Source organism: Stegastes partitus, unplaced genomic scaffold, assembly GCF_000690725.1.
Source record: "Stegastes partitus isolate 25-593 unplaced genomic scaffold, Stegastes_partitus-1.0.2 Scaffold2173, whole genome shotgun sequence".
NCBI classification, from domain to species: Eukaryota; Metazoa; Chordata; class Actinopteri; family Pomacentridae; genus Stegastes; species Stegastes partitus.
This window is the reverse complement of record NW_007579904.1, coordinates 3,352-26,513: the sequence shown is the minus strand read 5'-3', so window position 1 is coordinate 26,513 and position 23,162 is coordinate 3,352. Positions and strand designations below refer to the sequence as shown.

At 43.4% G+C, this 23,162-nt stretch overlaps 1 protein-coding gene across 2 annotated transcripts in view; it reads right to left on the bottom strand.

Moving 5' to 3' along the window:
- The window catches only part of vps13d (vacuolar protein sorting 13 homolog D), a 68,697-nt gene extending 46,975 nt beyond the window's left edge, over window positions 1–21,722 (bottom strand). For both annotated transcript variants that reach the window (XM_008304229.1, XM_008304228.1), the window contains exons 1-25: window positions 21,382–21,722; window positions 20,650–20,850; window positions 18,668–18,745; window positions 16,641–16,831; window positions 15,853–15,933; window positions 15,486–15,602; window positions 13,830–13,934; window positions 13,047–13,217; window positions 12,279–12,379; window positions 11,793–11,961; window positions 11,184–11,285; window positions 10,801–10,990; window positions 10,405–10,587; window positions 9,594–9,724; window positions 9,438–9,492; window positions 8,870–9,049; window positions 8,053–8,183; window positions 7,837–7,969; window positions 5,466–7,739; window positions 5,218–5,369; window positions 3,061–4,110; window positions 2,082–2,172; window positions 1,846–1,972; window positions 1,565–1,745; window positions 1,234–1,416 (exon numbers count right to left, since the gene is read on the bottom strand). In XM_008304229.1, coding sequence (XP_008302451.1) covers window positions 1,234–1,416; window positions 1,565–1,745; window positions 1,846–1,972; window positions 2,082–2,172; window positions 3,061–4,110; window positions 5,218–5,369; window positions 5,466–7,739; window positions 7,837–7,969; window positions 8,053–8,183; window positions 8,870–9,049; window positions 9,438–9,492; window positions 9,594–9,724; window positions 10,405–10,587; window positions 10,801–10,990; window positions 11,184–11,285; window positions 11,793–11,961; window positions 12,279–12,379; window positions 13,047–13,217; window positions 13,830–13,934; window positions 15,486–15,602; window positions 15,853–15,933; window positions 16,641–16,831; window positions 18,668–18,745; window positions 20,650–20,746 — 6,273 coding nt within the window. In that variant the 5' untranslated portion in view covers window positions 20,747–20,850; window positions 21,382–21,722. The remainder of the gene's footprint in view (window positions 1–1,233; window positions 1,417–1,564; window positions 1,746–1,845; window positions 1,973–2,081; window positions 2,173–3,060; window positions 4,111–5,217; window positions 5,370–5,465; window positions 7,740–7,836; window positions 7,970–8,052; window positions 8,184–8,869; window positions 9,050–9,437; window positions 9,493–9,593; window positions 9,725–10,404; window positions 10,588–10,800; window positions 10,991–11,183; window positions 11,286–11,792; window positions 11,962–12,278; window positions 12,380–13,046; window positions 13,218–13,829; window positions 13,935–15,485; window positions 15,603–15,852; window positions 15,934–16,640; window positions 16,832–18,667; window positions 18,746–20,649; window positions 20,851–21,381) is intronic.
- Window positions 21,723–23,162: the final 1,440 nt, after the last annotated feature.

The window sequence follows — 23,162 nt, the reverse complement described above, 5'->3', positions numbered from 1 at the left end:
CCCAAAACTGTATCCTGAGCAGAGTTAGCCGAGTCAGCACCGGGCTTTTCAAGCTGAACATCTTACACTGTCTATTTTAGACAATCTCTTTGATTATGAGTAGAATGAGGGAAAAAAATGATGTGATTATGTTATTGTATTACTTTCAAAGAATCCTTCTGATTTTTTTTTAAGTATTGCAGCTGAATTTGCACAAATGAGGGTAACACATCTCAGTTTAGTTTCAGTATCACTTGTGTCAGTGATCACAGGTTTGTTCACTTTTTTTGCATTGAGCTGCAGTTAAAATCAACGCAACTACTTTTGAATCAGTTGACATTTAAGTGATGCAGTGCCTACAAATATTATTTACCCCCATTTGAAGTGTTCCAATACTTTATTGCAAATCATAGTCAATACAATTTGACTTTTGGGGACTTTTTAATGAATTTACCAAAAAAAGACTCTTTCATATCAAAGAGAAAACAGATTTCTACAAAGTAATGTCAAATTATTTAAAAAATATATTCTGTAAAATAAGTAATTGCATAAATATTCAACCCCCGTCTAGTCAGTATATAGCAGATGCATCTTGTTCCAGGATTAAAGAACTAAGCCTGTGAGGATAGATATAAGTCAGCCTTGTACATTCTGGATGCTGCATTTTTACCGTTTTCTTCTTTGCAGAACGGTTCACGATCTGTGAGGTTGCACAGGAGTCAAGAGTGAGCCTGTTTTACATCCAGTCACAAACTCTAAATTGAATTGAGAATGAAGCCATAATAAATTTACTACGAGTCGATGTTAAAAAGTTATAAAAGGAGCAAAACCCTCAAAGGGGTGGTAAATACTTTTATAGGCACTGCATTGAAAAGTGGTGTAAATAAATAAGTTGACAAACAAAAACCAAACACAATTAGAGACACGGGCCAGGTTGAGTTTTAGATCCATACTTTAGAATCTTCAGTAAAACACCAGGCAATGCTGTATTCATTTAAGATTTGAGATCAGATTCCGATAAGAAGGTCAGTTATCAAAATGGTAAAGAGAAAGTGTCGGTCCTCTTTCAGTGAGCGTGTGACGAGCAGCGACAGCTTTGTAATTTTGACTATTAAATGCGTAAATGAATACAGTCAAATTAGACAAAAGAAGAAGAGAGCGGGCAGTCGGGGCGCACACCGCATGAGTGCGTGAGCTTGCCAAGTGACTCACCAGAGAAGGGAAAAAGGCATGTGCCATGGTGAGTTTCTCTACCTTGTCTCGGAGGGAAAAGGTCCCATGAGCCCCAGCGGGCAGGAAACAGTTTTGCACCCTCAGCTGGCCGAGGTTGGCCACGATCACCCTCGATGACCGCGAGCTCTCTGGGATGAGAATAACCGGAGCGCCGGCCTGGACGTCGAGCAGAACCCTGGACGCCCGCTGAGGATGATCCCGCACCTGCAGGCAGAAACATGGTGCGGAAGAAATGACTGGATAATAAAGAGGATGCTATCTGAATCAACCACTACAACCTATAGATCTCATCTTGGTGCAAAGTGGAATTATCGTGCATGTCTGAGTCCATCCAAGGACCCCGAGCACTCACAGCTTGGCCCTCCATCGCCGCTCTCTGCCTGCCAAGCACATCCTGCAGCTGCGTGAAGTGTTGAATGAAGGCTACCACCTCAGCCTGGAAGCGCTGGGTGTGGACGTACTGTACCGAGGCCATCTGCAAAGACACCTTGATGTCGCATTCCCGCTGCAGGTAAGGATCGGGCTGGCCGAACCTGAATGGACCGGAACACAAAAGTGACTAAAAACAGACCAAACCCTTCCAAGTCTTTCTGTACTGTGCAGAGTAACTGCTAAAACTTATGCGATACGTACTTTATGATGTTGAAAATAAGGGCCTCCCCTCCTTGCGTGGTGAAGCGCTCTCTGTAGAGGTCACCGTGTGGGGTCAGGTCACTCAGGGACAAACTTCCTAGACTGCCTTGTAATGCCAGGTCGCCATCTGAAATATTGCACAGAACGTAACTATATTAAACCTTTAATTATATTTGATGAGTCAACCAAATTGAAAGTACTACAAGATTAATTTTTTATTTTTTTTTTATACACACCCAACATTTCCAGATGAGCAGATAATTTGGACACACTAGCTCTGGCCAGCTCGTTGAGTTTCTTGTTCAGCACAAGAGTCAAAGAATGGACCTAAAATGAAAGCATGGACAGCGTGGAAGTGAAAGAACAGCATTCACTTCAGAGCACAAAGACTGGCAGAAACAGAGTAAAGATTAGAATGACACATGATCAGCCACAGCAGTTGGTGTTGTATTACCAGTGGTATATTTTATAACATCTGTTCTGGAATACTGCCTGGTGGGGTAACGTGAACGGCAGGAGCAAAAAACGTCTCAGTTATATTGTGAAGGGGGCTGGTAAGGGGGCAGGTGTCCCACAGACCCCATTATCTTTGATCAGCAGATGTTCAGCAAGGCCATGTCTAAATTAGACTGATAAACCGCCGTCTTCACTTTAAGTTTCAAACTCTGTCCACAGGCCAGATGTTAGAATAGTTCTATGATATGATCCAATGGTCTTTGTGAAAAGATCCTGATGTGCTAATCGGTCGTCCAACCTGGCTATAGGGGTGAAAGACTAATGGAAATTTTCCTACACACCAGAGTACTGAGTGCCCCTGGTGAAATATAAGTAAAGGATTTTCTGTTTCGTGTGCAAATTTTGTGCTCCTGCTTAATTTAGTTCTGTTGCATTACTGTATTATACATTGTGTGTGCAGATAACCTTCTGTACGTCATAACATTTGGTTTTGTTCCTTTATATCTTGCACCCATGACTGCAAGCCAAGTTTCTCATCCAGGATAATAAAATAAAACTCAACTGGGAACCGTAACTGACGTTGAAAAAGAATTTAATGACGACCCAGTCAATAGTTGTCAAGCCATGGGAGTTGCGTGATGGACAAACCAACAGTATGACTCTTCCAAGACCAGAGAAATGCAACTAAAGTCAGTAAATAATGATTTTTTTCCACACAACACATTTGCTTCAACTGCCAAAACCCACATGCAGACCTACCTTCAGGTCAAATTTCGTGTTGACAGGCTCTGTCACGTCCTCTTCGCTGTTGTCTGGCTCAAACAGAGGATGTCCCGGCACAGGTTGGGGTGACATTGGTACCTTCACTGCGTGATTATTGGCCGTGGAGCCGATACCAAAAAAATCCAGAATAACCACCCAGGTCTGCAGCGTTATCAAAACATCCAGGCAGTTAAAGTCCACATCCACGCTCCGTCCCACACCGCCATAGCGCGTTTTGAACTCCGGGTGGGTCTGGTCGACCAGCAGCACGTTGATATGAACTAACGAGTCGTCAAAGTCCGGGGGTGGATGAGGAGAGGGCGTATGGCGGGTAGGGGAGGGAGGAGGAGTGCTGGGACAGGCCGGGTCCCTCTTGGATTTGCGACTGCTTGAGGGTGTGCTGGAATGCCTCTGGTAGAGCTTGAAGACGTTCTGGGCCTCCTCCATGTGGGCGGGCAGTGAGCGGGGCATGTCGGGGTACAGAGCATTAGATGCCGATGGACAGCTTTGGGAAAGGTACTCCTTTGGACTCAGGGTGGAGGGCTTGGGGGCTCCCCGAGACACCATCAAATGTTTGTACTTGGACTCAGGGTTCTGCTCCAGGAGGTCTTCCATGAGCAGAGACCGCAGAGCCAGCTGGACCGCCAGTAACTGTGGGTGATCTTTGGTAAAGTCTCCCTCTAAATCTTGGAAGCGCAGACTGACTAAGCCCTGGGAGCCCTGGCTGAGGTCAGCGATGAGCTGGATGTGCAATTCTGCCACATGTAAGGTGACTTTTAGCTGAGTGAAGGAGGGAGGGCAAAGAGCCGGCTTGTGAGACTGTAGAGGCAAAGGAGAAGACAGTGACGAGTGACAGAAGCTAATATGGGGAGGGTCCCTTGCGAACAGTCCTCCCTGGGGGTCGGGGAAACGGTGCGGTCTGGTGGAGGAGGGAGTCGGTGGCGGGGGCGTGGGCGGTTGGCTGGGCGTGACACGTTGCTCTTCAATCAGGGACAAGTTGTCCAGAGTCTGGAGGACTTGTTCATACACCGGCTTGCACAGGAACACCTATCAGTAGACAGTAAGAAAGTCATACAATTAGCTGTGCAACTCATCAGCAAGTAACAACACACAAAAATTTAATATAAAAGTCCTGCACAGCCACACGGATGTTTTCATTTATCCAACCTGGGTAGACCTCTGCTCATACTCAAGGTGGTAAAACTGTGCGGGAATTACATGATAAAATAATAAGAATGATAAAGGTGTAATCCATCCTGCCTTAGTAATAAAATAACAGGAGAAAGAGGTGGATGTCAGTCCACCTACATATACAACCATGTGATGCTGACATGAGCCAAAATAATTAAAATCACCAGTGTGACTTTCCAGTGGGTGTGTGGGGTCTTTAAAAACTGTCATTTTCATGGGTTTTGTTTATTAAAGGGACTGCAGAGTAAACCAGGCCTTTATCTTAAACATTATATTGTATGTTGTTGACATTTTATCCATGTCTATGTGCAGTCCGGCTATAATCACAGAGTGTCGCCAAAAATTTCTCTTCTTAAAGGATGTACTGTTTTCAATTACTAAATTATACTCATTTTTATATTTTTAGCGTTTTCGGTTCAGTGCTAGGCCACGTTTACACATAGCACATTTTACAAAAATGGATCTATGTTTTCAAAAATAACTGTTTACACTAGATTGTTTTAAAAAAAATCTTTGTTTACACAAACCTGCATAAACACGTCATTAAGAGCTGCTATGAGCATGCCCAACCTATAGGGGGCAGTGTAACCAGAAACATAAAGCCATGCCAGCCAATCAGAAACTCCATCACCTCCTGTCTACATGCAAACATAAAGACAGAGCTTTTCCAAATCTCCACTGTGGCCACAGTTTTCAAATATGATCCTTTTCGGTGACTTGAAGCTGGTCTACATGTAAACCAAAGGCCCAAACGCACTGAAATATCACCGTTTTTGCTACGTGTAAACAGGGTCTTAGTGTAAAGGACGTTCAACACCTACGATACAATGCACTTACAAAAAACACAGTAATTATGATGAAAAAGCGTAACTAAAACCAGCAAAGGGGTGAGCATTATTTGACAGCCATTTGTTTGAATAGTGGCTCATAATTAAGAATTTACAGGATAAACACAGCGTATACCTGAACAGGGTTGACGAATTTGCCCTCAACTCTCAGTATCCCTGTGCTCTTGCAAGGCTCCTCCGTCGTGAGGAAGTTGAACCGGGTGTCTTCGTCAACAGGAATTTTCTCCAGAGTGAACTTTATAGTGGTGTCCTTCAGTATGTGGAAGGCTGATGAAGAGAATCAATGGTGTGAACTTGTGTCATAAGCTGCATGCTTCAATTATTTGTTTTACGATGTACATAATCCATTTGTAACATTCTCACCTTTTCCGCGGTTGAGGGATTCAAAGAAGTCACGACGTGTGAACTGCGGTTCATCCTGATTGATGCTTCCATTGCAGGAGGCCGACATGTTGCCAGAGATATCCACTCGAGGTCCCCTCTTCAAAACCAAATGACTCATGTTGAGTGAATACAGCCGTATATCCCTCACCAACACCTGCAACCTCTCTCGTTCCGAGTCTTGCCCACTAACAAAATTCTGTATTGTTATGCTTCCCAAGTGGCCAACCAATAGCTCAGGGTGTCCAGGTTTGCGGGGAATAGACACAACTGGTGATTCAATGCTGATATTGAGGGTCAGCTTCACCAAGAACGTGTCCAAGGTGGATTCCGGTTCCTCCACAGGAACATCCTCCTCATCCTCAAATGGATAACCCCAGCTCTGACTCAGCGTTCTGGTTCTCCGTGAGGGAGTCTCAAAGAGCGAAACCATTCCACTGTACTCTGCTGTCTTGGTGGCCAGAACTGTTGACACTTTGGTGGCGGCACTTTTCAACATGGTGCGAAAGTTGTCTTCGACCTCGTTGGCCGACAGACTCAGCTCCTTCAGGAACTTGGCTGAGTGGTTGTAGTGCAGAGATGCCATTTGCAGTTTCAAGGAACACTCCCCTTGTGATTTCTCCATAAGGCGAAAGTTTAAAGCTTCTGAGGGAGAACATCCTATATCACTAAGGAATGTTAAGTTGCCAAGTCCTGAGGAGGTGTCCTCATCACTGCCAATGCTAACCACAAACTGGCTTCGGCCTCCCTCCTGGGTAAGGTCCACCAACTGCATTGATCCTAGTGAACCATTAATGTCCAGTCGACTGCCCATGGACACATTGACCTTGGTTCCAGTAATGCTGGCAGTGGCAATCTTCAACCCTTTCTTCTCAGCACCCAGAACAGTGCCGGTGGACACAGTCCGAAGGAGAAGCAGGTTAAGGCGGTGGATCTCCACAGTCAGTTCTTTGTTCTGGTCATAGGTGGCCTGAAATGTTCCATCCTGTTCCTCACTGTAGGGCGCTGTTGTATGTTGTTGCGCTGTTGATGCCCAGGTGCTTTCTTCTTTGGGGAATGACTTCTGGAGGAATTTCAGCAACTCCACCATAGTCTCAGGGTTGAGAATGATGTCCAAGTTATTGACCTGCATGCTGGTAACCTGAAGGGAGCTGTCCAGGTTCCTGGAAGGGCAGTCGGAGCTCACAAACTGGTACTCAAGCTTAATTAGAGCATCTTGCTCGTTGAGAATGGAACTGAAGGGGGATATTCTATCTATGGGCAGACCGGGGGACGGCTCAGTGCGGCTGCCCTGGTGCTCAGGAGATCTGCCATCAGACGATACAGGAGACGTCGGCTGGCTCTCTCTGAGACTACCCGTGGGTATGTCAAAACTGAGATGCTTATGAGAAGCCACAAGGAGGTCAAAGTCTGAGCCATAGGTCTGTAAGGTGTCCACCAGAAGAAGACCATGGACAGTCAGAGAGACTTCAGCATCATAAGGCCGCTTTACAAAATTTGCATTTGTGCCAAATACCTTGAGAACTGATATGTAGCGCCCATCGCTCTCCACACCGAGCTGCATGTAGTTAATGTTGAATTCAGCTAACAGTAGGCGAGACTCCACCAGGACTTCCCGTGTGTGCTGCTCCAGTGTCATCACACTCTGGGTGAGATTCTTGGCTGAACCCTGCAACTTCCAGGAGCTGTCCTCTCTCTGAAAGATCTTGTCATGGCGGAGGGTGGGAGGATCCGGAGACCTCAGGGGCAGACCTCCCTCCTGGCCTTTGTCTCCTTCACTTGAAGCTGGACTGCTTAGCCTAGCTAGACAATTCCTGAGGGCGGTCATCTTCTCAAGGTTGATATGGACCTTGAGGTCTGGAAGAGTTCCTGACAGCACAGCCCCGGGGAGCTGGGGGTCCGATGTGTAGCGCAGCCTCTGCTCAAGCTGCAGCAGCACATTAAACTTCTCCACCACATGTGTAGGCCCCACCTCACTCTCTTGAAGATGTTTCCAGTTGTCCTTACAGCGGCCAACCATTATCTGCAAGTCCTTAAACGACAAGGAGTATTTTTCATACAGCCTTCTGCTGTAGGCCTGCGTGCCTTCCGGGGATGCGAGGCTGGGAAGTTCAGGACTTTTTTGCTGTGCTTTCAAAGGCATGTCGAGTTCATTTGGCGGTGACTCTGGCGGAGTGGCGAGGGGAGTCTGGTACTCATCATCGCTGATGTCTTCCCTTTCAGGTTGAGTCGCTTTTGAGTCGGTTTTAGTGTCATCTTAAAAGAAATCAATAAAAATGAGTAAGAAACATCATTAGGCAAAAGAATGTAGATATCTGGCTACATATAAATGTGTTACAATAGTTTGTTTTACCTTGAGAGTTTGTCAGAAGGATCCTGCCTAAATCAACAACAACTAGCATTGGGTCCACTGACTGGAAGTCATCAGGGAAAATCACCTGGGGTGCACAGATGTCCAATTTCATGGTCCAACGTTTACTGTTTTCCTACAAGGCAAACAAATCAGTGGTACTTAGAATTAATTATACAGTCAACTGTTTCATGCCACTATGGGGAAAACCTCGCTTACAATAAATTCTCCCACAAGTAGCTGATCAATGGTCTGTCGGATCTCTGCCTTCGTCTGCATCTTCAGCTTGTTGTACTGCCTCCTGGCAGCCTCTGCCACTCTCAGCTCCAGCTCTGACTGATAGCCAAAACCTGGGCATCAAAGAAATATGAATGGAGTACAGTAAAGTGATGTTATTGAAAAGCATAACAAGCAAACGAGAAAATACACTAGTTCTACATGGTTTAAAGTAACATGGAAGATGTGTGAGTAACGTGAATAGCAGTTCTTCGCAGTGCTTTGCTGTAATGATGCTGTCTTGTCGGTATAAAGTGTAATGTGAACCATTTATTTTAAAATGATCTACAGTATGGCAAGACCTAAAATCGCTCTAGTGTTTCAATTAAGCTAGCAAGCTCCAAGAATAACATTTCTTACAATGGAATACACTATAATGGAGGCAGAGGTGCTAATTAATACAGTGAAGCCCATGTATTTCTGAGTGAGCCAACTGTTAAGTTGATTATGCGATAGGATCGGTCTGGTTCTGCTCAGCAGAAGACGGTGATTGATTGATCACATTTTGTTAGCTTGCTTGCTTACTTAAGGCAACTTTGGTCCATTACTCTTCTTAACTGTTTGAATACATTTTTTTATTCATTTAAATGTGTTGCTTGGACTGAATCCGAGCACCAGCATTGATGCATCTTTGCAGAAGTGTAGAAAAAAATATGTTTTCAAAAATCCTCTTGTAAAGTGGAGTTTCAATAGTTAAAATGGACATTTTCGGAACGGAATGTATACACACCAGAAATGAGCGCCAAGTTTCAGTACTTACCTGAAGTGTGAACTCTTCCTTTGTAGAAGAACTCGGTCACTTTTTTGATTGCTTGTGGGTTGTAGATGATGTTTAATGGACTCGTGTTCACTTCCAGCCTTCTCTCAAACTTACACCTGATGGGGTTTCGCTCGTATATCATCTCAAAGACTGGGAATGACGAGCACTCAGTGTTGCATCCTGATAAGGAGAAACAAAACAAACATGACATAGAGACAAAACATACTGTACAGAGATGTCAAGCTTACAAAACCATCAAAAACTGTCTGAAAATTTCCCCGCTGTGGGATCAATAAAGGTTTGATCTATCTATCTATCTATCTAGTATAGTATAAATTTCTCCAACAACATGGAAATTGCATGTTTTTGCATGGCACTATAACACTGGGACAAATAGAGGAGCTTAGTGGACGAAATAATTTGCACCAAAAAAAATATCCTCTGGGAAATGCACCTCCTGTAATTAGGCCCAAGGTCACAAGGTAAAAAACACACTTAATATGGTTGAAATTGAAAAATGCTGTCAAATGAATAAATCCTTAATTATCAAAAAAAAAAAAAATCTTACCGAAAGTACTGGAAGACTGGTTCGATGAATGGTTAATGACGGTGACAACTTTGTCCTGTCAACGAGAGACAATTGTTAAAAACATGTGACATAAAATACAGCAGAAAGTAACAGAAATATCACTACTTCTGTCCACGTCTGTTGATCACTGCTTACCGTTTTGGGAGACACCAGGACAGGGAAGATGGTGCCCTGAGTGGTCAGGTCTCTGAGGAACAAACTGCCCAGCTTGACCGACAGCAAGGACGACTCGGAGCGCGGCAGAGACTCCACTGTCACCTTCACCCCTGTGGACATGTCGATACAGTAGATTAAACTACAGCACACATGCTTTGAGTCTCTGGTAACAACCGTTTCTGTCTATCTGGAAAAAAAAACACCTGCAGCGAAGTAAACTTATCATTTTCATGTTTAGTCTGAAATAACACATCGGTGTTGACACAAGTCCATCATTTGTTTTTCATCAGGCTGCAACTAATCATCATTTTTGTGCTTAATTATTTCGTTGATAACTGAAATAAAATGTGTCGTTCTGTGCGCACTGTGAGAAAATACTGAAAAACTGACAAACCGTCTCAACCCATAAGACGTTATATCAGAAAAAGCAGTAGATACTAAATTTGCCAATCTTTATAGACAAAATAGCTGACAATTAAGTTGACCAACATGTAGGAAAATTACAAAAAACATCTTTCACCTGTCAAAGATGATCCAAAACAGATGCATCAAAACTGTTATTCTTTCAAGCAAAAGGTGCAAAATCTTGATTATTTACGTCAGTTTGATAAAAATTCTTATCATGTAAGGCAGGAAACATGGTTACTTTTCCTGTGTATATATTTTTTAAATGTATTAGTGATATGAAGTGACCTATACTACACTGCACCAGTGGGTTTTATCCATGTTTCCATCTCTACTGCCCACATTTTGACAAAACCTGCATAACAGTGTTTCTCTATCCGTTCACCTGAGAACTCCAGCTGGATGACTCCGCTCTCGTGCAGCGTGTCTCCCTTCCTCTCCTGGTGGAAGAGCGTGACTCCGCCCTTCTCCAGCAAGAACTCCAGCCGGGCGAACAGGTGATCTCGCCTGGTGAACGTGTTCAGAGTGTGCGAGTCCTCCAACGGGTCGAACAGCTCGTCTGTCTCTGCTGAAGAAGCATTGCATCGTCATTATTACGTCATTCAACGGCTTAGCGGTTCATTCCGTCACTTATAGGAATTATCCAGTCAAATAGAATATGTAACTGAAATAAAAAACAATCTCGTAGTGGCAACTTTTGCTAAAGCTTACAAACTGATTAAAGATTCCGATTTGTTGTCAGCCCTTGTTTGGTGAAAGAGAGGAGCCGCCTGTTTCTCACCTAGAATATCCCACGAGGATGGACTTGGTAGTAGTTCTTCAGGCCCCTCTGGATTCTGGGAATCTCCGTACCAGCCTCCCCAGCCTGGGAACCAAGACTGCAGGTACTGGATCATCCCCGAGCTCCCACTCTTTGGAATGGGAGCGGTGGGAGAGCAGGGCGGGGGGTCAGTGGTGGGCTCCCGCACATACTGGAAGAAGAGAAAGAGGAAGAAGACTGACTTAAACAAACATCAGTGAAACTTTGAGGGCTGATTGTGAACTTCCAAAACGACAACTTTAAACCTAAGACAGAAGTCTGGAATAGGACACAAAAAACAACAACATATTGGAATGTATTACGTTTATCCGCCTTTGAACGGCTCGAGAATCACTGACGCTTACCTCTGCGATCTCTTCGTGCTTTCGAAACCAGTCGTGGACAATTTCTCGGAGACTCTGCAGCTCCTCCAGTGTTTGTTCCTCTTCCACTCGCTCCAGCTCACTCTGTGGGACAAAGAAAAACTTGGGTTTGGAACGCTGTATGTAGGCAGACAACCATTATGGCAGCATGAGAGGTGTAAAGCTGGACACTGAGGTTTTATCTTTTATCTGTGCTGAAATAGGCATTTTGGTCAAAGTAAAGTACTGTTAACATCATAACGATAGCCATCCCTCACTACGACAAAGTAGTTGTTTGGTATTTGTTGTGGATAGCAAAGAGAGAATTTCATAGTTCCATACTGTACATACAACAATAAACACTTCTCTTGAATCATTTAAGGGGATGTCAGATATTTATTTTATCTCAACTACACAATTTCAGGCGGGAAAGCTCAGAAATCCATCCTTGTCGATGCTAAGGGAGAATGTTTTATGAGTTCTATTAATAAAATGAAGGGAGTACAACATCACTTAAAGGCAGTGTTTGTTACTGCGACTCAGTGTTTGGATTCTACTTGAGGACATGACCTTTCCTCAGACGTTTGTGTTGTCTATGTTGCAGTGACGTACCTCTTCCTGAGGACTCAGCGTGGCTCTCTTGAGTCTTCTAAAATACAGGTCGGTGTAGGTCTGGGCATCTCGGGCCCGCTGCAGAGCGAAGTCCCAGCTGCCTCGCCGCCGCTGTTCCCTGATTTCACTCAGGTTGGCCTGGATGGCGAAGACCCACCACTGGCGGCAGCTGCAGGGAGGACGGTGTTACAGGAGTAAACACGATGTCAAGGTTTTATTACATGAACAAAGTATAGTGTGTGACTTTTGAGAAAAACAGGTAGTCAACACAGGTGGCTAAACGTTTTCACATTCATGAAGAAAACTATTAAATGTGTGACTCTGATACACGGAGATGAGAGTTTAGAGTTTTAATCAACGACCGCAGAAGGACTTTAAGACGAGAGACAAGACTGTTGACTCAGTTTATGGTGTCCAAAAAAAGTCTGCAAATGTTCTGAAACTGACCGTTATGACAAAAACGTTTGCACTGAAGTGTGAACTTACTTCCCAGAAACCGGTACTTTGGGTCTCCACTTCCTGTAGAGCATCTCTCGCTCTCGGCGGTCCAGCTCTTTAAGAAAAGCCATGATCTGTTGGTACTGGACCTGAGAGACAAAACACACGCACACATGAGTTCTTGGCACACCAACGTCTTTTCAGTTACAGTCGGTCCAAAGCTTTAAGGCTGCAATTGAATCGTCTTCTATTTTAGATTCCTTTTAATTTTCCACTGCAAACATCGGCTTAAAAACAAAGTGAAAATTTGTGGAACTGCTGAAAAATGTCATTTCAGCGTATCTTGGTGTCTGTTTGGCCCTTTTTCTTGAATGACTCAATGTTTGCTGATTGGAGTCTTGGGTTTATACATCTAGTAAATTCTACATCTCTGAAGAAGCTGCTTTTCTATCATCCAGGGATCTGCTGATGGTTGTTTTGAACGTGTTTTTCAATGTTGGTCCTTCATAGTCGGCCAGAGAAGTCCACTTGACATTTGCACAGGGGTCGATAGAAATAGAAATCTGTCAAATGTTTTAGTACGGAGCATTTTTTATTCCTGCTTGTGTAACATGTCGGCTGCTGTCAGGTTGATTCACCTCATCTATTGTCCACTGAGTTGCTGCACAGTTCTTATAACTTAAAGCTGAATGTTTGTGCAAAGATAACAATCAACCAAAGCAGCCATAACCGGAGTGAAGTCCCGAGTGTTAAAGCACAAATCAAGAGACGTCTTGTGGTTTCATCAGCTGGAGTTCAGGACGTTGTCATACGGACCTGTGACAGGCGTAAGGACATGGGCTCCAGCTGAACCTGGCCCTCGATCCGTGGGGTCTGTCGGGATCTCAGCGGCTCCTTGGAGGTGTTTCTTCTCAGCAGCACAGAGGCACACACTGGTTCAAAGATGTACTGATGCTCACGGCTCTGCATGCACTTGGTCATCGCGTCCTGTGGAGTTGCAAAACGAGCGGTCAGACCGAGGCAACATGACAACCAAGAGACGTATCACATGGGTGCTAATGTCAATTTCTATTCCCAGCCGACCTTCACTTCATGTCATTCAACAGCTCTAGTTTCTCACATTCCCTGTCTGTCTGTCTGTCTCTATGGCACCCGTCTAACGAAGGCAAAAATGCAAAATGAAGGAATGTCAGCAAAACAATGCCAGACTAAAGATCTTCCTATAAAAGGTAGGGCTGAACATTAAACGTACCAAAACTGACTTTATGAGCCTTTTATAATGTTTCAATTTACATTATGTGCATGAACATATTATACATTTTACATTACTTGGTAGAAATGTATTCACTTTGATATGAAAGAGTCTTTTTTTTAATATAAATTCAAAAAAAGTCTAATTAAATCGACTGTGGATCAAAAAAAAAGAAAAAAAAAAAAGGTGGGAAAACTTCCAAAGGAGCAAGTGAAACCTTTATTACTGCAGGACAAATGTTATTTAAAAGGTTTAAAATGTTATTTAAAAGAAACTTTGAGCACACCCCAGCTGTAATACTCCAAACAGGCTGTCTGCTAAGTGTTTAAGATCGCTGAATGACTGACCTGGATCTGATTAGCGGGCAGCTTTCCCAGCATTTCACACTCTGTGTCCCAGTAGACGCTGAAGGCTTCGATCTCCAGCTGCTTTTGTCGAAGGAGCTTTTGGACCTGCAAATACAAGAAAACCATACGTGGGAGTTCTGAATATAAATATATATCAATACAAGGGTTTTACAATTTTGTTTTTAAAGACAAAAGCATAAACAAATTAAGAACAGAACGAAAATTGCTTAATTTTCTCATACGTACTGTATATAAATTAGACTTTATTTAGATGTTAATGTTGCGTTGATGGGATGATCGGAGCTCTGTGGACGGGGTTTTACTCACAAAATAAAATACTATGCATTGTAAAAGCTGCACCTTGATCAGATATCAGGTAAATGTCAGTACGCTGTGCTGATAAAACCTCTCTCACGCTTCACTTTTGTGTATTAAAAAAAATCTAAAACAGCATTTCTAATGTGTGACTTCAATAGTTTAGTAAAAACAAACCCATTTAAGTAATTCTTCTACCACCAACATTCAGTAGAAAAACAGGAAATAAAGTAGGACAGTTTGTGTGCAGCCACCAAATGACTAAATCCTGCTGCTCTGCGCTCTGAAAGTGAAACTGATGGACACTTCAGATGATGCTCTGAACTTCAGACTGACTTTATGAACTCGGCCACAGTTAAACAAACAGCTGGAGGCTTTTAATTATTAACCCGTGTGGGTAGAGTTTAGTTAACTCTGGTTACCTGAACTTCTACTGGACGCGTCGGTGCAACAGACGGAACAACGTTTAGGATTTGCTGAAGCGCATCATGGACACACAAACATCAGACACTTGTCTTTTATGGTGATGAGACACAACGGTCTTCTTACTTTCTAAGGTAACAGAACCGCAACGTCAGAACTTATCAATCCTCCCACATTTAAAAACTTGGCCACGGTCTCAGCTTGCATCACTACGTATTACAGTAAAATTTGTGGTGTCAGTGGGATGTTTTTCATTTGTAGTCATTCTTAAATTAACATAACCCCCCCCAAAATCTGTCTGCTCCCCTAATGAAGCCAATTTGGAAAGATTTACACCAACACATTTGTCTTTGCTTGTTTCATAGCTGCCATCACCTGAAAGTTGGTGTTACCTTTTCTAACATATAAATGTATGCAGATGGGGGGATCCAGACTCTGATTAGATTACTCTTTATGGGGTATGTGATTACAGAGAGCAGCAAGATCAAATAACTACAACTAAAAAAAGTCATTTCTGAGCGACTCCAAACGCCTGACACTTTATGAGGAGCTTGAAAAAAACTGTTCTTGTTGTGCTACAAATCTGCGTTTGACATGTTTTTAGAGTTTCAGTGGGCGACGACAGAGGAGCAAACTGACGGCTCTTTCTTTATTCAATCAACAGGTTTTAAGAGTTGCTTTTTGTTGTTCTCTGTGGCTAATCAATAACACCTATTAAAGCAAAGCAGGCAGTTGTTTTTTTAAAAGAGGGAACCAAACTCACACTAGCTTTTGGCCAGACTCTTGTAAACAGGAATCTGAACTACAGTATCATATGTTGGACTTCAAAATGTTTTCTAGTGAATATTACGAATCGTGATGTCACCCTAACATCATTTAATGCTTTTTTTTTTTTTTTAACGTTGCTTCAACACTTACCGACTCTTTGGACGGGTTCTGAGCGGACACGTTGTTGATGCAAACCCCAAAGGAAAAAGGCTTCTGCGGGTTGGAGAAGTCGTCCTCAAATCGAAGGTGCACATCTTGAATGTTCAGCTACGCACAGAAGGCAAGAAAATCACAGTTCAGTCTGAAATCTAGCGTCAAACAATTACAACGACCTCGTTATTCTGGAAGGGTCGACCGCAGTCAGGACAACGGCGTGGAAAATGTATTGTTCTTAAATGTTGACGACGTGTACATATTTTTCTTTTAAGTGTGAAGCACTGTATTGTTACTATTACTGACACATGAAACCTGGGTTGTGTACGGTGTAGTCCATCTGTAGAACCTAATGATGTCTCACCTCGATGTTCTCCACGATCCTGGTGACGACCGAGGCGGTGACGGAGTACCAGTACGACTCTCCTCTCTGCTCACACTCACTCTGAAGGAGCCAAAGTTATACCGTACGTATTATATGTGAGGGCAAACATTTGTTTATATACACTGTCAACAAAAGCACAAAGTACAAAGGCAAACATACAACAGTTAGACACAATAACATACAGAAAATGGGCTACAAACACAGACTAGGACAAGATGTCTGTTCACTATCCTTTGTTGCACTATTTGACACTTTCATTTATTTATTTTGCTTATTTCTATACATATATATATATATATGTGTGTGTGTGTGTATTTATTTATTTATTGTGTATTTTCATTCTTTATTCTTCTTCGTCTAATTATTATTATTGTTTCGGTCTGGAACAGGTGCTCATTCTCAGTACTTTTCACTGCGTGTTACACTGTGTATAATTGTGTTTTTGACAAATAAAAGGTCTTGAATCTTGAATCTGGCAAAGTTACACAATTCAACTCCATTATTTAGACACAGCTCTTCATCTCATGAGTATTTGGCTTGCTTTTTTTTTTTTAGTTTGATCTGACGGTGCTTATATGTCGATCAATGTCATACCAGCGCTGTTTGTGTTGCAATAAAACTAATTGTAAGAACACCAGAGAATACTGTTTGAGGGACATCACCTCCATACTTTTGGAGTAAATTAAAGTTCCTGTGAGGCTGTAATGTTCATGACATGATTTTCTTTTTTTTTTTACCTTCACCAGCAGTGGGACAAAAAAACCTACCTTGAATTTGTCTTCGAGAACCTTGAGGAGGCGTTGCTTGCGTTCTCTCTCCTCCTCTCTCTCCTTCTCTCTGTCGTATTCCTGCAGCTGAGCCGGACCGATGATGAGGTTGAGCTGGGACATGGAGATGACCCACGGGTCACTGTGAGGCCGGTAGAAAGGGATCTGGAGGGTGATCTTTCCAATGAAGCCTAAGGAAAGATAACATTATGTATGATAAATGGTAAATGGTAAATGGTAAATGGTAAATGGTTTGCACTTCTATAGCGCTTTTCTTCTTTAGTGGTACAATGTGGCTTTAAAATGTTTTCTCATTCACCTATTCACACAGACATTCGTACACCAATGGTGACAAAGCTGCCATGCAAGGTGCTGCCTGCCATTGGGAGCAACTTCAGGTTTAGTGTCTTGCCCAAGGACCACTGTGGAGGGGCGGTGGATCGAACCACCAACCTTGCTATTAGAGGACACCCGCTCTACCACCTGAGCCACAGCCACCCACTGACAGTACAGGAAATACAGCCTGAAGCTGAAAAACCAGTAACCGTGTTCTGTTCGTAAAAGAAGAATGCAGTCTCTGGGTCTGAAAGCTGAAGCCCAGGTGAAGCTGCATTCTTTCTAATGGCCAGCAGGGAGTTCATCCATCCATCCATTATCTATACACCGCTTAATCCTCACCAGGGTCATGGGGGGCTGGAGTCTATCCCAGCTGACTCAGGGTGAAGGCAGGTTCACCTGGACAGGTCACCAGTCTATCACAGGGCTACACTTAGAGACAGACAACCAAGCACACTCACATTCACACCTACGGACAATTAACCTCAACATGTTTCTGGACTGTGGGAGGAAGCCGGAGAGAACCCACGCTGCACGGGGAGAACATGGAGACTCCACACAGAAAGATCCTGGTGCCCCCACCGGGACGCGAACCAGCGACCTTCTTGCTGCGAGGCAACAGTGCTAACCACTGAGCCACCTTGCAGCCCTCAATTCAATTCAGTGTTATTTATATTGCGCCAATTCCAGGCACTCAAAGACGCTTCACACACATTCATTCGGGTGGTGGTAGCTACGACTGTAGCCACAGCCGCCCCGGGGCAGGCTGACAGAGGCGTGGCTGCCATTCTGCACCTACGGCCCCTCAGACCACCACCTCGAACAATCCATTCATACGCATTCACACCAGGCAAGGTGGGAGAAGTGTCTTGCCCAAGGACACAACGACCATGACCCTCGCTCTACCACCTGAGCCACAGCGACCCCAATATCTCAATGCACTTCATAGAGTAAGGTGAAGACGCTACAAAATGTTTGCACAGAAACCCACAAAAAACTAAGCATCCCTTTGAGCGAGCTCGTGGCGACAGTGGGAAGGAAGAAAAAAAATAAACTGAAGAATGATCCTCCATCAGCAGCACGTCAGAGAACATGTAGCCAGACAGGAAAATCCTGATTCGGGCAGAAGAGAATCACTGAGCTGACATTAGCTCTGACATCTAAAGAATGGTGTTCATTCCTCCGGCGAGCTCAGAGACCATGACAGGGACTCTGTTATGGAGGCTTGTGCTGGAGCAGAATCTTTGAACATTGTACGTGTCGGTTTGTCCTTTCATTTGTGGCCAATCTGTCTGATATTTGTGATTCAGATGAGCTGGCCTTCAGCTAAAGACATTCATATTTAACAATGTAATCTGAAATTAGATGTTTTCCTTATCAACCGCTAAAGCACAGGGTTAGTCCATCCACATAAAACTTGTTGCACAACTCTTCTCTTGCTTTGCTTTTTTAAACAAACTGTTTTTTCTCAATTAACTTTACGCACGACACAATAAATGTAGTAACTCAATACTATTGCCTGTAAAAGTGGGGCTAATGTGACTTCAGATCACATCACTTTGAGCACACAGTCACACAGCTCAGCTCAACTCATGCAGTAAATTTGCCAGTAAAATCAGCTCCTTATTCCATTTCGGTAGATTTTTGTGAGTTCTGTATAAACTCTGAGATCATCGGTCAGCGTGTCTCACCTGCTTTGACTTCAAACGGCAGGTCAAACTCTCGGAGGGCATCTTTCCTCAGAGGGAGGTTCTCCAGCTCCACTGCACCTGAGGAATAACAGGAAACAGACAAACACAGAGTTTGCTTCAGAAGGTGTTGATGGCTTCAATTCAGCTATTGTAATCGGTAATAACTCTGTTACACTGTCTTTGAACGATGGCATAAGAGACCCCACCGTTGGTTTGCTGTGACAAAGTATTTGCCCCCCGACAGATACCTTCAATTTGTCACATGTAAACGAAAAGTGCTGTCCAGCCCCACTTTGCCCTGTATGGAAAGGTAATTGCCCCCTTAGCTGCCAGTCTACCTGACCTTATTCATTTGGCAGTTGGCTTCAGTTTCACCAGCCAACACCCACATACGATACCTGCCAGGCTCGTTGAACTAAACATCACGACATAGAACCTGTCTGGCACAATGTGAAGCAGCTAAAGGATGTCAAAAAGCAGCACATGATGCCAAGAGATTCAAGAGCAGATGTCAAACAAAGTCACTGACATTTATCAGAGAGGGTTACAAAGCCACTGCTGAGGCTCTGGGACTCCAGAGAACAGTGGTGAACCTTCCCAGGAGGCCAGCCGACCAACATTTCCCCAAGAGCGCGTCAACATCTCATCCAAAAGAACTCAGACAATCATCAGAATAGCTGTAGGCCTCACTTGCCTCAGTTAGGTCAGTGTACATGATTCTACAGTAAGGAAGACATGGGGCAGAAATGGATCCATGGGAGGATTAAAGGCTCATCTGGCAAACAAATATCTAGATGAGTACCAAGTCTTTTTGGATAACATCCTGTGGATTGACGAGTCAAAGGTGGAACTTTTTGGAAGATATGGGTCCTGTTACATCTGGTGTAAAGCTAGTACTGCATTCCACAAGAAGACCATGACACCATCAGTGAAACATGGTGGTGGTGTGATGGTTTGGGGAACCTTTAGAAATACGCACTGTATGTGTCTTAACACATTTCCTTCAGTAACTCACTCTTAGTTACCAGTTGTGGGGTGTAAAACAATCATGCAGCACAAACTGCAGCCTTATAAACACAGAAGCTCGTCAGTCCAGTTTCAGTAGCAGATAGCACAGATAGCACTGTCCAGTCGTACAGCAGTTCTCTACGACGCCATTGAAAGTCTCCCTTTTTTTTTGCTTTTCAACACAGTCAATATAACTGACCATATATATTATATATATTAGAATTTGTTTGACATTTTTGACAAGAATTTACCAAAAACACACACACTCACGTCAATGTGAAAACCGATTTCTACAAAGTGATGTCGATTAAGTAAAAATATAAAACCTTCTTCGAGCCAGTATTTAGTAGAAGCACCTTTGAATGCAAATACAGCATCAACCCCGTGCACATCTGGACGCTGCAATTGTTTTCCTTTCCTCGAGCCCTGTCAGGTTGTGCTGGGATCATGAGTAAAATCAGCCAGAACAATCACCTCATTGTCTTTAAACCATTCTGTGTAGCTTTGGCTGTATTCTTGGGGTTGGTTTACTTGCTGGAAAACCAACGTCCTCCTAAGTCACAGTTCTCTTTCAGACTGCATCAGGCTGTCCTCCTGTATTTTGCTGCAAGCATTTTAACTTCTATTTTCACTTTCCAAAAAGCATCCCCACATGATGATGCTGCCGCCACCATGCTTCACGGTGGGGATGGTTTGTTTGTGACGGTGATGCCATCTATCCTTTCAAAGCACCAGTTGTGTGAATTCTAGCATCAAACAGTTGAACTATGTGAGTTAGTCTGAAGGGGGAAAATAAATAAATCTCTAAACCAACAACACAAAAATGAAAGCAGAAACAACATTCAGTGCAAAGTTCACACAGATGAGGGGGAGTGGGAAAGGAAACCACATTCAAACATCTAGTACACCGCAACATGGTTTTGTGAAGTAATAAACTATCATTTGAAATGAAAAACAAAAACACAGGTGATTACCTTTTAGGAGGGCAATGGAGAGCTGGTCTGTGTTCAGGTTGCTGACATATTTGCCCAGGTATGTGTTCAGCACCCAGGCAACCAGGCCCTCCAACATCCTGACGGATCGAGGAGGACGACAGCTACTCCGAGGTCTGGGAGGCAATTGTGACTGTGCACAACTTTCTTGATTGTAGGCCTCACGGCAGAGGCGTTCAATATCTGCCGAACACAGAACACAGCTTATCAATCTGGAGCAGCTGATCAACGCTGACTGGTGTCTGGTATTGGAAAGTCATCAGTTGCCTTGGAAGTACTTTTAATACATAACTCAAAGACTGTTTGTCTGTTGATTAATTGAATTTTTTAATTGAAGTTTACTCTGCTCATTGCATATAAGACTGGCACTGGGAACATTAATAGAAAACTGAGGGCTTCAAAGTCTCAGGTTATAATGGTAAATAAATCCACACTTATTTTTACAGTGGAAGGTAATGACAGCTAATGTTCCGTCTGGTTGCAGGCTGAACGTGTCCAATGACAGCTGAAGGAGTGACAGAGTCGGTGGCTTAGAAAAGGCCGCCTTCACTTATCCGACGCTGGCACACTCAGAAACTTGAAGACACCTGACTAGCAAAAACAAACTTAGCTGCTAGCAAAGTAGCACAACAACATGAGCTAGAGTGGATTCAATGTGATAATACACCAACAGCCGTGTTAATGAGTGAATGCTGAAGACGACAGGTGTCTTACCAGCTCAGCTTTTAGTCCATGTCGATGCCAGTCTGTCACTAGATGCCCATGTCCTGTCAAAACACCTCAAGGACTACAGAGGCTGTCACCGGCCATCGAGTGCACACCGTGGGCCGCCAATACACGTCCCGATGCTAGCTAACTAGCAGCATTAGCTAAAGGAGGACAATGCCAGAATGACAACAGACTTATTGAACAGCGTCAACCATCCACAGACAGCTCATAACTCAGCGTGGCTCCAGTGACGGACAGGGCAAGGTTGTCAGCCCTGTTAGCTAGCCTCCTAGCTACAAACTAGCATACGACGGCTAAGAGTTCACAACCAAACAGGGACCGCTGGCGGTAAAACCGGACTAAAAGCAGGCGAACACTTGCGGCGTTCGTGTTCGCGGAGTACACAGCCGATTTTCGCAGGACAACGGGACGAATTTCAGGACCTCACAGGTTTGCTGAGCTGCTTCGTAAATAAACACACTTCCGACTAACGTTAAACTTCCAACGCACACTTCCGGTCACGTGACAAAAACAAACCCGGAGGAAAAGCTGCTCAACTGCAAATTCTGGGAATATTTAAAGGTGCATCCGTGCAGAGAACTGAGCAGCTGAAAACAACTCTGTAATATCCTGTGTTTATGTACCTCTTTTTTTTTCTTTTTTTTTTGAGATAAAAGAAAGACATTTTCCCATTTGGTACTGCAGGTTCAGGATACAGAATCTTGTTAGAAATATCTGTCTTTGGAGGGACAACATTAAAGTTTAATTCAAGGCCAGCAGGAGGCACCTTGTCACAAATAATGAACAGGATATGTCTGCAGAGCTGGAGGCTGCACTCTCAGGACCCCACTTCTAGGACTCCACTTCTGGGACTCCACTTCTAGGACTCCACTTCTAGGACCTGTTGCATCCCAGAGGAAGTAGAAGCATTTCTCACCATGATGAACAATTGTCACAATATTAGTAATGATTGTGAATTGTTTTGTTGTTTATAAACAGTTCTCATGTCATCATCTGAGCAGCTGAGAAACAAACTGTCTGAACTCGTCATCAAACACTGCAAACGGTTGTGCTTTAATGAAAACTGCTGTAAAAATCAACGATTTGCTTTTATTGACTTATTACTGATTTAAATACAAACATATGTCTGCCTCCAAAGTTGTCCTTGTGTTTCATCTCTTTCCAACCTTTCAAATCGTCCTGGTTGAGATCCAGAGACCGCGGAGGCCACAACATATGATTATATTATTATTATTATTATTTTACATAATAATGACATAAGTATACTAATTACACAATCCGTCCAAATGCAAGTCTTAGTAACCAAGTTATCATCATTATTGTAATAAGTAGTACTTTGGGTTGAATAAACCTTTCAAGCCTTAACTTGTGAGGGAAAAAGCACTGTTTGGGTGGAATAAACCTTTAATATTAGAGGTACTTGGACATGAAGTTGTACTCTCTGTGGAATAGTCATTGAAAAAACATTTTAAAGTATATTTTAAGTGAAATCTTCCTTTAAAACTGTAAGTCGGGCACTTTAGTGATCATCCATTGCGGTAGTTGGCGCCATCTAGACAAAGAGGGTCTAATACAAGGCCATAGAAGTGCGTTCCTATCAGTGCAGGTCCTTGTTAATGGACCAGCCAAAGATAAAGAAGTCCTTTAGATTTTTATTGTTCTTTTATGACATTGCATGTTAGTAGCAGGCATCCAGGCAGGACCTTTGAATTGGTGGAAGATAAAAACGATGAGGGTGGATGTCATTGCCAAATTCAAATGTGAAG